Source organism: Capra hircus, chromosome 9 (genome assembly GCF_001704415.2).
Source record: "Capra hircus breed San Clemente chromosome 9, ASM170441v1, whole genome shotgun sequence".
NCBI lineage: Eukaryota > Metazoa > Chordata > Mammalia > Artiodactyla > Bovidae > Capra > Capra hircus.
This window is the reverse complement of record NC_030816.1, coordinates 74,330,547-74,344,313: the sequence shown is the minus strand read 5'-3', so window position 1 is coordinate 74,344,313 and position 13,767 is coordinate 74,330,547. Positions and strand designations below refer to the sequence as shown.

Below are 13,767 nucleotides of genomic sequence, written 5' to 3'. Positions count from 1 at the left end.
GGGCTGAATAACTTGGATTACGTGGAAGACCAATAAAATTCCAGACAAGGAACTTGCACCATCTACGTTGGGCCACTGGCGCTCGCTTGAATATCTAAGGGTGCCTTGCCTTAGGCTCCCTTTAGCGCGGGTCTTAACAGCCAGGGCAAGTAAGTAAACTTGGGGAGCCTCCACGCCCCAGATGGGAATTCAGCCTGAAATTAAAGTAAAGAGGAAAAGGAAAAAGAGAGGGAGAGAGACAGGGGAAACCAGTCCAGCGACTGGCTCCAGCCCCTATTGTCTAGAAAGGCCTTTTATACCTTTTTTTGTACATAGAAATCAATGGGTAATACAAAATTATGCAGTGTTAGCAGTCCCGACTCTTATCAAAACCAGGCTTTTCTCTCTGCATACCTAATTGTATACACAAGTCTTAGGTGATTTATATCATCTTCTGGCCAGAAAGGGCCAATTAACATTTTATAGCTTTTTTTTCTGATAAGGGTTTGTCAACCAGAAGACTTATTTGTGTTGATCCTCCCAGTGTCTGGTGCCACTCTCAGAAAGCACTAAATAAAGTTACATTCTTACATAGCAAAGATACAGCAACTTATAACAAGTAAAGGGAGTACAGTGATTTACAACAAAAGAGAAGCAATTAACTCAAAAGACTAGTGTTGCTAACATCAAAACTACTATATATCTTTTTCCATATCCTGTTTACATTGATTAACATCCTCCCAGGTGCCTAAAAGATAAAGAATATGGAGGCCAGGCAGCAATCATTGAGTCAACAGTGAAAACCCTCTACCAATATAAGTTTTAACTCTTTAGAAAAGGCTCTGTATCTATAAGGTGCTTTTAAGCTTTGTGCCTCTCGTGGTTGGGGGGCTGTAAGCAATTCACAAGCTGTAAGAGGTCTGGGGAACCTGTTAGGCAAGCTAGAGAGCTATCAGAGGGGGTTTAACTGAAACATCCCTTTCAAATGTAGAAGACTAAAGCCCTGAGTTGACTTTTTTCCAGAGACTATCAGAAGAGTGGAAAAGCAGAGTACAAAGGCCGGCAGATTTTTGGTTTGGGGGGTACATGCTCAGGAAATGCCAGGGGGAACTCCTGAAGTCTGATCACGTCCTTGCGTATGTCAGCTTCCTCCCTCATGACGTCTTCACGGGTGGGATTCCTCACGCTGGCTCTCGGCAAGTACTTGTTCTGGAAAGGACTCAGCCCAGGAAGACAGTTATGGTGAAACTGGTGAGGACTACCTGGAGGATCCAGGTGATGTGCTTGATGGTTAGGGCCTTGGGCTGCACTGTAGAGGGTCCCATGGTCAGTGATGCTGCAAGGAGAGTAAGAGTGAAGCCCTTGTATACACCCCAAACTCAGCAGATGCCTCCTCGCCCCCCTGACTCAGTACCCCTACTGTGCAGACAGCTGGCACCCATCCCATGGAGGCCCCTGTGATAGATCCCCAGGTGAGATGGGGGGAAGGGAGGAGCCCAATCCTCACAGGGCTCTGACAGCTAATGGGGGAGCAGGTTTCCAACACAGCCACTCAGTCCTGCTGTGACATCAGAGACGGTGACCTGAGGATGCAGTCCTCAGGAGCTGAAGCAGAGACGGTATTGACAGACTTCCCGAAGTAGTATTGGTGACATTTGAAAGAAGATTCTGGAAAGAGGGTACAGTGAAAAATAAATCCCAGAAATCAAAAAGATGTCTACAGGTTTGGGGTCAGGAAAAATCCATGTTCAGTCATCCAAAGGCCTGTGCTGTGAGGAGAGACGTCAGGAGTGGAAGAGGAAGGAGGATGACAGAGCATCCCCGGGCCATTGCTCTCCCAGGAACAACTCACCTCTGACGGATCACATTCTCAAACACACACACACACACACACACACACACACACACCACATGGGAATGGGTCCATGTCACCATGAGAGGACGACCACTTTCTCCTACTCTTCTCACTTACCCGAGGTCTTCAACATTTTCTCCCAGCGCACCAAGAAAGTCTGAAGCCAGGCCTGACAGTCTCCCATGGAGACCTTCTTGAAGAAGTCGGTCACAGCCCTGTCATTCTCCCATTTCTCTTTCATCTGTCTCCCTCCAGGATGAACCACTGTCCAGGGTCCATTCTCTGAATCAAAGAGGAGGCACAGTTGTCCATTGAAGCCAAACTCCCAGGATGCATTGGTGTGTCCATTGTCTTCACGCCAGCATGTCATCCTGGCCTGCAGGGTCAGAGGGCCTGATCCCACTGAAGGAAAGAAAGAGCTCAGCCTCTGGGCTTGACAGATTCTTACCCACCTGGGTCCACCTCCCCTGGGCCCAGATATTCTGGCCCTGGTCTCTCCTGCAACAGCTGCTCTTTCCACTGGACTACTAGGGAAGGACAATATCCTTTTTTTTTTTTTTTTTTTTAACCCAAAAACAGTGGATGCAGCTAAGCCCCCAGTCTACTCCTCCTGCATTTGGATTTTCTAACTCACCCTTGTCTGTGTGTTTCTCCGGTGTAACATCATGCATCTGCCCCTGGAGCAAGTCTCCAGTGTCTCTGAGTGTGACAGTCTGTGCTTCCCAGGCGCTCATACTTTTCACTTCCTCTCCCAATGGACTCATGTACTTGATCTTAGCTGTACCACAGTCACAGGAGAGAAAGACCTTTTGATCAACTTCTCCTTGAACCTCACACCATGGCTGATCATCTCTGGGCTGAGGATCAATGGTGAAATTATAGGAAAGAGAATGAGCATCTGTGAAGGCAAAACACAGTGAGGGTGAGGTTGGGGAAAAAAAAACTGTGAAGCCCCTTCCCCCAGTTATGTGAGAGCGGATTAAAGTGCAGGGTGGGCTGACAGAGCAATGACATCCCACAACACACACCATACACTCCTTCTTGTGGAGAAGGAGTCCCCTGCCTGGCAAACATCACACATCTTGGGTGTGTCCCCTTGTCCACCAGGTCCATTCCCAGCATCATAACCTTTGCAGAGACGTGTCAGGCTGCTCTGCAGGAAAAGTCTAGATGACAGAGGACTGTCAGAATCTAACCCCGTGTTCTGTGAGAGACGGGGAGCCTGTGGGGATGCTCCTGAGGAAGCAGGATCACAGGGAGAAGGGCAAAGAGGTGACGGGTGAACACAGAACCCCAAGTAGGAGAAGGAAGAGTTAATAATTACGGGTCACAGGACTTAGCAAGGCTGGGGAGACACTGCTGATCTCCCACTAGGATGGGTCTCAGAAGCCTGGAGAAAGACCTGGCCCACATGGCGTGAAAGAGAAAGTCCAGAACTTCCGAGGCAGGTGGTAGAGGAGGAGATCCAAGGCTCAGAGAAGTGAATCTGCCAGGGCAGACACGGAATGAAAGGGCAGGAAAGTGTCCAGGCCACCAGGCGCCATGGGAAAGCCTGATGGAGCCTATGGAGCCAGAGAGGAAAGCGTGGATGAGAAGCATCTGCAACAGCTCACGGTTGACTTTTGTGGAAATCAGGGATAGTGGAAGGAGACCGTGTTCCCATCGGCTTCAGGCAGGAACAGGGTGGAAAATGGGGAAAAATCAGATTGCAGGTGGAGTGTTGTATGTCAGGAGCAAAGTTAGTACAATGGTCAAAGTGATTAGTGAAAGTCGCTAGTCGTGTCTGACTCTTGTGACCCCCATGGACTATACAATCCATTGAATTCTCCAGGCCAGAATACTTTGGTGAGTAGCCTTTCCCCTCTCCAGAGGATCTTCCCAATTCAGGGATCGAACCCAGGTCTAGTGCATTGCAGGCGGATTCTTTACCAACTGAGCTATCAGGGAAGCTAAAAGTCATTAGAGAGGCCCAGTGCCAGCCAGGGCCTTACTGCCAAGAGCACAATGCTGGCTCAGAGCACAGGGTGATCCTAGAGACAGAGAGATGGCCAGTGAACCTGGATGCAAATTGCTTTACTGACAGAAACCAAGGAGAGACAAACACAAGACTGGATGATCAGCAGGCTGAAAGCAGCCATCCCTCCCAAACATCCCTACCAAAATTCCCAGGACTGAGCTACTTCTCAGAAGGCATCACCAGAGAAAGAAGCCATGTCCCAGTGAGGAGGGCCCTTTCATCACCACAGCAAGTGCAGAAGTCCTTCCATTCTCCCCCGATGAGCCACATGGTTATTTACTGGGATAAGTCAGTCCAATGCTTTGGCCACCTGAGGCGAAGAACTGACTCACTGGAAAAGACCCTGATGCTGGGAAGGATTGAAGGCCAGAGGAGAAGCGGACGACAGAGGATGAGATGGCTGGATGGCATCACTGACATGATGCACATGAGTTTGAGTAAGCTCTGGGAGTTGGTGATGGACAGGGAAGCTTGGCGGGCTGCAGTCCATGGGGTTGCAAAGGGTCGGACACCACTGAGTGACTGAAGTGAGCTAGAACTACTCCCACATTCATATGGGACCCAGTGTGTTGCTAACGCCATGCATAGGAACGGTACCATGATCATGGCACCCGTGCTGTGAAGTGATGTTCCGAGGACCAGGCAATTAATAGACACCAGTCCCAGGTCCTGCTAACAGCGCTTATCTCTGGGTCCACAGATCCACTCAGTGTCCATTGCACATGTCCTGGACTTCTGACATGAATGGACAGTCTGTGTTGTTAGTAAACTACCATGGGTGAGGGTACCATAGTCGTGAATTCCACATTCATTCTTCTGACCCTGACTCCCCATCCCCTGATAGTATATGTAAACAACATCATCTCCTGGAGGAAATTATGGAAATGAGTACCAACCTGCAGTCTCCCTAGGCCTGCAGAGCTGTGGTCCCTATCTCATCTCCACTGAATTACCACTGAGGTCCTAGGTTTCCTCTAGTGGTACATATGAAACATTTAAGGCTTCACAGACCCTAGGTCTCTGCTGCAACTGCTGTTCTGGCACAAAAGCAATCACAATTGATGAATGATGAGTGTGGCTGGACCTGCTTCTTGGGCAGGTGACCTAACAGAACTGGTGACATCATAGCTATCTGTGTTTGGAAAGGAGCTACATGCTGTATGTGGCATTTTACTTGGAGGCTCACAACACAGACTCCTAGTGTCCTGAAGAAAGGACACACCACTTGCAGTGAGAAAGCCCATACCATTCAGTGTGGCTCCTGGTATGGTCCTGGGTCCTGGCAGAGATGAGGCCTCTAGTCATGGAATGTCAGAGTTGCCCATCATGATCTGGGTTCACCAACCCCTAACCATTAGTTCAGATAGGCCAGCCGTCATAGGATAGAAGTGATTATGTGGCTTGGCATAACCAGGGCCACAGGGAACAAATCAGATGTACCAGCAGGGGACCTAGGCCTGACACCAGAGTTGATACAGGGCCACTGTCCCTGCACACACATGTGGCTTCATGCAGTGTCCCCTATGGCTCCTTGAACCAAGCAAGCCAGTCTACAGCAGAGGGGGTGCATTAGCCCAAAACAGCCAGACCCACACTCCTATCACAGTCCCACCACCAGAAGCGACAAGGCAGGACAGCGTAAGTTTCTGATTCATAAACAGACAACGGAGGCAGCTCTTGGATGATTCTCTATGGGATGGGTCACTCATTACTGGGGTCAGAAGCCAGGACAGTGGACAAGTCTGGTTCTCAGTTGATTTACACATTATATTTGGCTTCTGGTGCCCCACAAACATGGAAGCCTCTTTTGCAGCAGATAAAGATACCAAATTGCCTAAAGATGCCTTGAGATTTACATTCTTCCGGAGAAAGAAAATCTGTCAACTCCCACCTTAATCAATAACCATTATAGGCTGCTGCTGTCCCAATTCCTAGACACTATGAATGTGGGAGCAAAGGGTAGAAGTGGGGATGCCCAGCCTCACCCTCGAGCCCTGTGTCACACTCTGGGAAACCCTGTTGCCGTCCCTCCTAAGTTAGGTCCTGGGGGCCAGGTCAGGGGGTTGTGCTGCGTGAGTTATCAGACAAAGGGATAAGATGCCAGTTGAGAGAGGGCATGTCTAGACTCTCTTCAAGAGACAGGAAGCTGTTGGAGGCCCTGGGCTTCTTGGGACCATGGAAAAATGGGTAATAAATGGTCTTGTAACCAAAAGAGCTCTAGGGTGCCTTAGTGGGAAAGACCCGTCCCCTGTGGTCTCTCTCTGCCTCTTGTTTGTAGAAAAGTTTTAGTCAGCCAGGCCTCCTGTGAGTCTCAAAATGGTGGTTTAAGAGTTAAGGATTAGAACATGTGAAGAGGAGAAAGGAATACTCCTTTGGCTGGGAAACTGGTAACAATGTAGACTGTGGACCAGCCACAGAGCAGTGTCATGAAATTCCCAGTTCCCTGAAAGATAACAAAGAGCTGACACAAGCCTCAAGTTGTTTCTACAGGAAGCAGACCCCCAGCACATAAAAACTGCAAGCACGCAGACCACCCAGACTGGTTGAAACCATAAGCTTGGTGGTGCTCAAACGTTCGCCTTGTGCCAACCAACCTGACTGTGCTCAAGACGCTGATGCGCCCTGCAGCAGCCACCTCTGCCCCTTTTCTAACCTGGAAACTTGGAGGCAGTCTGAGGACATTAGGTCACTATTTTCCCGGGGCTCCTGAGCAAACTAACTTGTCCTTTTCAACCACTTGTTACCTTCATAGGTGGTAGGATCTGGGTCATAACCAGCTTCAACTAGTAACAGTCTGAGCTGTCTGGGAGGAGCTTTAACTCCAGAGAGGCGCTGATCAGTGGATAGCATTGAGCGCCTTCCTCATGACGCATATGTAATTAAAAAAAATTTGAATTCTTTAATTTTTTCAAGTGTTTTAAAAAATCCATTTTATACTTAAGCCAGCCTTGAAGATAAGCACAAAATCTGTTTACTTTTTTTCCTACACAGCGCAACGCAGGCACCCATTCTGTGCATGGGACTGTTCTGCTGCTGCTGCTGCTGCTGAGTCGCTTCAGTCGTGTCCGACTCTGTGCGACCCCACAGACAGCAGCCCACCAGGCTCCCCCATCCCTGGGATTCTCCAGGCAAGAACACTGGAGTGGGTTGCCATTTCCTTGTCCAATGCATGCTAGTGAAAAGTGAAAGTGAAGTCACTTAGTCGTGTCCGACTCTTTGTGATCCCATGGACTGCAGCCTACCAGCCTCCTCCATCCATGGGATTTTCCAGGCAAGAGTACTGGAGTGGGGTGCCATTGCCTTCTCTGATAGGACTGTTCTAGGTTCAGTAAAAGGGATTATTTACTATTGACCTGACCCAAATCCACTTCTGGCACTGAGAAATGCTAGGATCTGCCAAATTTAAGATGTTTCAGTAAATTCCTCTCCTACTTTCACCAAAGTAAAAAGGCAGAACTCCTCTGTACTAAAAAAAAATTTAAAAAGGCAACTTTCCATGAAAGAGTAGTTTCTGTTTCTATTGTATTTTTCTCTTTTTTTCCTTCTAGCTTTTAAGTTTTCTTCCTCCAACACTGCTTTTTCCTGTACAAGGCTAGAGCATTTTTTCATTTTTCTTTTCCTAAGACAAAGTATTTCATCTTATAGACAAATAATTCCCAAGACTAGTGATAAATATTAAAAAAAAAAAAAGAAAGAAAGAAAGAAAGAAACTTAAGGGTTTCCCTGGTGGCTCAGCAGGTAATGAATCCACATGCAATGCAGGAGACCCCAGCTCAATTCCTGGGTCAGAAAGATCCCCTGGAAAAGGGAGAGGCTACCCACTCCAGTATTCGTGAGCTTCCCTGGTGCCTTAGAACGTAAAGAATCCACCTGCAATGTGGAAGACCTAGGTTCAATCCCTGGGTTGGGAAGATCCCCTAGAGAAGGGAAAGGCTACCCATTCAGTATTCAACCCTGGAGAATTTCACGCACTGTATAGTCCACGGGGTTGCAAATAGTTGGACACAACTGAGCAACTAAGCCCGGCACATTCAAGGGTGAATCAACTACATTACTTGGATGAAGTAAAAACTAAAAAGCACTTGGCACTAAGCTAGTCTAAGTATTTGTGTTGGAACAATTTTAAAAATTATTTATTTTATAACACTTTAAAAATTTCTTGGTCAAAACATTTATACAAACATTTTCAGTTCAACCTAATGAAAGTGATATCTAGAAAATATTCCACATTATTAAGTCTGTCTTAGAAAGTTCAGATACTATGGCTTTCCTAAGGCACAGTGTTCTGGAAGACAATGTGCTTCTGTGGTGCTGGGTGATATATGTGACTGCCTGGCTCCAAGTGGGCCTCAGCAGGCACCTTCCCCCTGATGTTGGGGGACTGTGAGAAGACAGTCAGACACAGGCCCCCAGGGCTGCACGGAACCCTGTGAGACACTGGGCCAGCTGCTGGAACTGGGCTTCTCCTCCGAATCTGAGGCCCAGCACAAGCCATCACACCAATGGTTCATCAGGACAGTTGATAGGCGGGAGTATTTGATAACCTTCTTTCATATCTCTAAAGAGTCGACATCCGTGTAGGGTATTTGACCCAGAGCTATGAACTCCTACACTACCACTCTGAAGGCCCACACATCACTAGCACTGGAGAACTAAAAAAAATTATTTTATATATATATATATGTATATACACACACACATTGGTTGTATTGGGTCTTAGTTGTGGCGCTTGGGATCTTTTTGCAGCATGAAGACTCTTAGTTGCAACATGCTGACTTCTTAGTTGTAGCATGCGGGATCCAGTTCCACGACCAAGGATCGAACCGGGCCCCTTCATTGGGAGTGTGGCGTCTTAGCGACTGGATCACCAGGGAAGTCTGGAGTCCTCATTCTTAACCAGACATTTATGAGCCATTCATCGATCCCACGTTTTCATTGTCCCCCACACAGTGAGAGTCCATGGGTACAAGATTCTGGAGAGGGGCTATCTGCACTCTTAACTTGAGGCTGTCATCAATGGCAGAGCTCCTAGCAGCCGGGTCTTTGTGGAGGACTTCTCTTCTGACCAGGTAATCCATTCCACGGGCAATCTGACCTTGTGGACCAGGTCCTGTTGAGAAATTGCCTGCGGATTATTGGCTTCTACTAATTTGTGCTGCAGGCTCCCCTGGTGGCTCAGACAGTAAAGAATCTGCCTGCAATTCAGGAGACCAGAGTTTGATCCCTGGGTCGGAAAGATCACCTGGAGAAGGGAATGGCCACCCATTCCATTATTCTTGCCTGAAGAATTCCTCAGACAGAAGAGCTTGGCGGACTACAGGCCATGGGGTGGCAAGAGTTGGACAGGACTGACTGGCTAATACACACACGGACACACAATTTGCAATGCTGTGAAAACTATTTTCGATTCTCCCAATTCATGTAAGGCAATATCACCAGGGGTTTTCTCTATCTTCTATACACACAAGGGAAATAGGAGGAAGATTTCTGTGACGAAGATCTCATAGCTTACAATGTTCAGTGAGAATCATTGTCACCTGAATTTCAGAAGCTTAATCTCTGTTTTTACAATCGATTGCTGTTCTTTATTTGGATCTTTTTCATCTACATAAATCCCATGGAAAATACGCCCTAAACTACCTTCTTGAAGTACATCCTCTCCGTGGATAGAGTTATCCTCTCCTTGGACATTTCGATATCCTTCACCTTTGCTCTGGCCTCCAAAAGAGTGGCACTTCTCAAAACACTCCTCTACCCAGCCACAAGGTAGGATAACGGGATGGAAGTACCACTGTTGGGTGTGTCTCCTCTCAGATACTGAGTCATCTGGGACATGGCTGAGACCGCCTTTGGGAACTACTGGACACTGATGCTCTCTTCGAGTTCAATTCTTGTCATGTTTTGAAGGTGCAAAGCAGCTAATATTATTACTACAAGAAATATAACTGCACAGCAAACCCCTGCGCTGATATAAAACACACGGGTAGAAGTAGCTGGAGCTGCATGAACAGGATCGTAGATAGTTCTGCTAGTGGCTTTGTCTAAGACCAAAGTTTTTTGTAGCACATTTTCCTTCCTTTCAAATTTCTGAAGAAGGTAAGTTTTTGAAGAATTTACTGTCAAGTTGAGCTGCATCTAGTCTCATAACCTCATCATCTACTTTGCAGAAAAGGAAAGCTAGAGCCAATATAGTGCGTGGAAGTCCCCCTACCCCGTGCCCCTCGCACGCCCCACCCCCACCAAGCAGAAATGCTGACCCGGGGCAGGTCCAAGAAATTGTCTACTTGGAAACCTGCTTATATTCAACTTGGACTCTGCAGGCGAAGTGAAAGGCAGGACATCTGTTTCGCTGGGTTAAAGGATAGAATTGTGCCCAACAAGGCCACTTCTCTACTAAAAAAGTTCTGCATCTAGACCAATAGGCCCAGGCACCTGGTCCCTGTCAGGAAGAGGCTCCCACCGCCCCGGGTCGTGGGTGAGGCCCGGGGGCTGGGGGTGGAGCCCGGGGTCAGGGGTGGAGCCCTGCCGCGGAGCCCGGTGGCCGAGGGTGGAGCCCTGGGGCTGGGGGTGGAGCCGTGACGCATCCCCACCGCGGATGTAGTCAGCAGCTACCGCTCCCACAGGAGCACTCAAGAACCGTTAGGCCTGGAGTGAGCCGCCGCCGCCTCCTGGGCACTCGGGTCCGCTCTGCATTTATAACTTACAGCCGGGAAAGAGCACTAGTCCTTCAAGGGCCGGGAGATGGAGGGACCAGAAGGGTCTCTGTTGCGCAGGTCGGGGCGGGAGGGTGTGCTTTTCGGGGCGGGTCTGGGTCTCTTCTCCACGGGATGGCCGACTGGTCCCAAACGGCCCGGCTCCACGGCTCCCACTTCTAAGGGGCGGTCTGGACCCTTGGAGGGTTTCAACCCTATTTCCGGCCGTGTCCCGGCCCCCTCTTCTCCCAGCGTCACTTCCCAAATTCCCAGCATTACTACTTCATCCAGGTCACCCTTGTTCTGGCCCGGAGAGCAGGCAAGAAGCCGGGAGGAGCCTCTGAGGACTAAATGGGCCAGGGAGGGGAAAGAGGTAGGGGCGGCGGCGCCACCCTGTAAAAAGTTTCGCGAAACCCCAGGAGACCGCCCCCATCTCCTTCCCGGCTCATAACCCAGGCAACCTCCTCGCGTTCCACCGCCACGGCCTGCGCAGGGTCATGCCCGAACTCACCGCTGGACGTTCCGCTGAACAAGACCATCGAAAGCAAAACGACACTGGTCTTGGAGCCACCCATCTCTCCCTTTGCCACCTGGATCCCAATTTTTTAGGAGTGCGAGGCTGCCAAGCCAGAACCGGCGATCCTCTCCCGCTAGCCCACAGCTGCACCCCCCCCTCCCCGCCCCGGTTTCCTAGCAGTAACCACTAGGAACCCCCGCTCCGGGGGCTGGGCGGGGCATCCTAACAGCTCACTCCCTCTCTATCCAGGCTTCCCTGTGTACTCGCCCGCCCACTTGCTTACGCGGTGTGCTAACTCTCAATGGTGATAGGAGACCGCCTAGTTCTTGTTGCTGAAGCTGAAATGCCAATACTTTGGCCACCTGATGCGAAGAACTGACTCATTGGAAAAGACCCTGATGCTGGCAAGGATTGAAGTCGGTAGGAGAAGGGGACGACAGAGGATGAGATGATTGGAAGGCATCACCGACTCGATGGACATGAGTTTGAGTAAAATCCGGGAGTTGGTCATGGGCTTGCAGTCCATGGGGTCGCAAAGAGTCGGACACGACCGAGCCACTGAACTTAAGGCTCTTGTTTCTCACTTTGTCCCTTATCAGTCTTAAGTCTCTTGTTCCTTATCAGATCTGGGGCACTCAAGCCAGTCATCTGAGTTGGGAGGAGACAAGGAACAAAAGAAAATTCTTGTTCGGGCCACTGGGTCGGGTCAGTCAGTGGACAAGCTTGTCCCTAAGTACCTGAATGGTCAGGGCATCAGTCGCAGTGAGGAAATCCCACCAGAGTCGCCATCTGTTACAGAAAGGGGGACTCCTTGCAGGGTCTGAGAGTGGGCTTTTGTGTAACCATTGGGAAATTAATGGTTCCAGGAGACACACATGCTGACAAGGCAAGAGGCTTTTTTGGGAAGGGGCTACAGGGCGGAGAGCAGCAGGGTAAGGGAACCCAGGAGAACTGCTCTGCCATATGGCTTGTAGTCTCAGGGTCTCTGGTGATGGAGTTAGTTTCTGGGTCATCTCTGGCCAATCATTCTGACTCAGGGTCGTCCCTGGTGTCAGAAATGTGTTCTGGTGAGCTTTATTGATATTTCTGAGAGTTTATTTATATAGTGCTTACTTTCCCTTAACCCAATTAAATCCAGCTCAGTTACAAATTCATTTCTATGTAAAGACAGAACCAGAAATCTCCTTGTTTTACTGCTTCGGTTTTAAAAATGCTGCTTTTTCCCCTCACTCTGGGGGACCACAGATGGATCAGATGGTTCCTGAGAACCCAGGCGAAAGACTTACATTTTGGAAGGGAGAAATGGAAGCTCCCTTTTTTGTTTGTTTTGTTTTTAAAGCCTTCCAAAATGATTGTGAACAGTGACTGCAGCCATGAAATTAAAAGATGCTTGCTCCTTGGAAGAAAAGCTATGATAAACCTAGACAGCATATTAAAAAGCAGAGACATCACTTTCCCAACAAAAGTCCCTATAGTCAAAGCTATGGTTTTTTCAGTAGTCATGTATGGATGTGAGAGTTGGACCATAAGAAGGCTGAGCACTGAAGAATTGATGTTTTTGAGTGGTGGTGTTGGGCAAGACTCGAGAGTCCCTTGGACAGTAAGGAAATCAAACCAGTCAGTCCTAAAGGAAATCAGTCCTGAATATTCATTGAAAGGACTAATGCTGAAGTTGAAGCTCCAATACTTTGGCCACATGATGTGAAGAGATGACTCATTGGAGAAGACCTGGGAAAGATGCTGGGAAAGATTGAAGGCAGGAGAAGGGGATGACAGGGGACAAGATGGTTGGATGACATCACTGACTCAATGGACATGCATGTGAGCAAGCTCCAGGAGATGGTGAAGGACAAGGAAGCCTGGGTTGCTGCAGTCCATGGGGTTGCAAAGAGTCAGACATGACTGAGTGACTAAAGTGAACTGAACTGATGATGATTCATGGTTGAAGTAATATCATTCATCTGCTCTTACTTCCATAGCCTGGGAACATGTCTTATAATGTTGCCAAATGCCTACATGTTTCTAATATACTCCCAAAGATAAAGGACTTTAAGCTGCTTTATTCAAAAGGAAGGTACTCTATAAACTATATCTCAATAACTTTCTATAAATTATATCTCAATTATAACTGTCTGTAAATTATGTCTCAGTAACTGGTTTACATTAAAGATGGAAAGAGAGAAGACTAATAATCGTGGAAGAAAAGAAAAACAATGAACTTGTCCCACCTATGAGCACGTCTATTGATCTGTTGTTTAAAAACTTTTTTGAAACATTCCCCCACCTCCACTAGGACTAAATGACTGCCTGTGTGTGCATGCATGCTAAGTTGCTTCAGTTGTGTCCAACTCTTTGTGACCCCACAGACTGCAGTCTGCCAGGCTCCTCTGTCCATGGAATTCTCAAGGCAAGAATACTGGAGTGGGGTGCTGTTTCCTTCTCCAGAGGATCTTCCCAAGGCAGGAATGGGACCCAGGTCTCCTGCATTGGCAGGCGGATTGTTTTTACCACTGAGCCACCTGGGAAGCCCCTAGGAGCTCTATCACCAAAGTCTTGAAAAGTGTTTTAGGCCTACAGTTTTATATCCAGACAAAGTTTCCTTTAAGTGGGAAGGGTGTGTGTATTAGTTTTCTATTTCTGCCATAACACAGACTCAACTGCTCAAATCAAACCCACTATTTTCACACACTTCTTGTCTGCAGGACAG

General features: G+C 48.3%; 1 protein-coding gene and 1 pseudogene across 2 annotated transcripts; both read right to left on the bottom strand.

Annotated features, from left to right (window-relative positions):
- LOC102177708 (NKG2D ligand 1) lies at positions 1,075-11,246 on the bottom strand. 2 transcript variants are annotated; one of them, XM_018053345.1, is made up of 4 exons: positions 11,055-11,246; positions 2,469-2,732; positions 1,952-2,236; positions 1,075-1,315 (listed from the first exon to the last, which is right to left on the bottom strand). In XM_018053345.1, the coding sequence occupies exons 1-4, from the start codon at positions 11,116-11,118 to the stop codon at positions 1,200-1,202; spliced, it is 729 nt and encodes a 242-aa protein (XP_017908834.1). In that variant the 5' UTR covers positions 11,119-11,246; the 3' UTR covers positions 1,075-1,199. The 2 variants fall into 2 exon arrangements, with proteins under 2 accessions (XP_017908834.1, XP_005701585.2); XM_005701528.2 differs by having other exon boundaries at positions 1,952-2,227.
- LOC108636762 lies at positions 8,756-11,042 on the bottom strand (annotated as a pseudogene).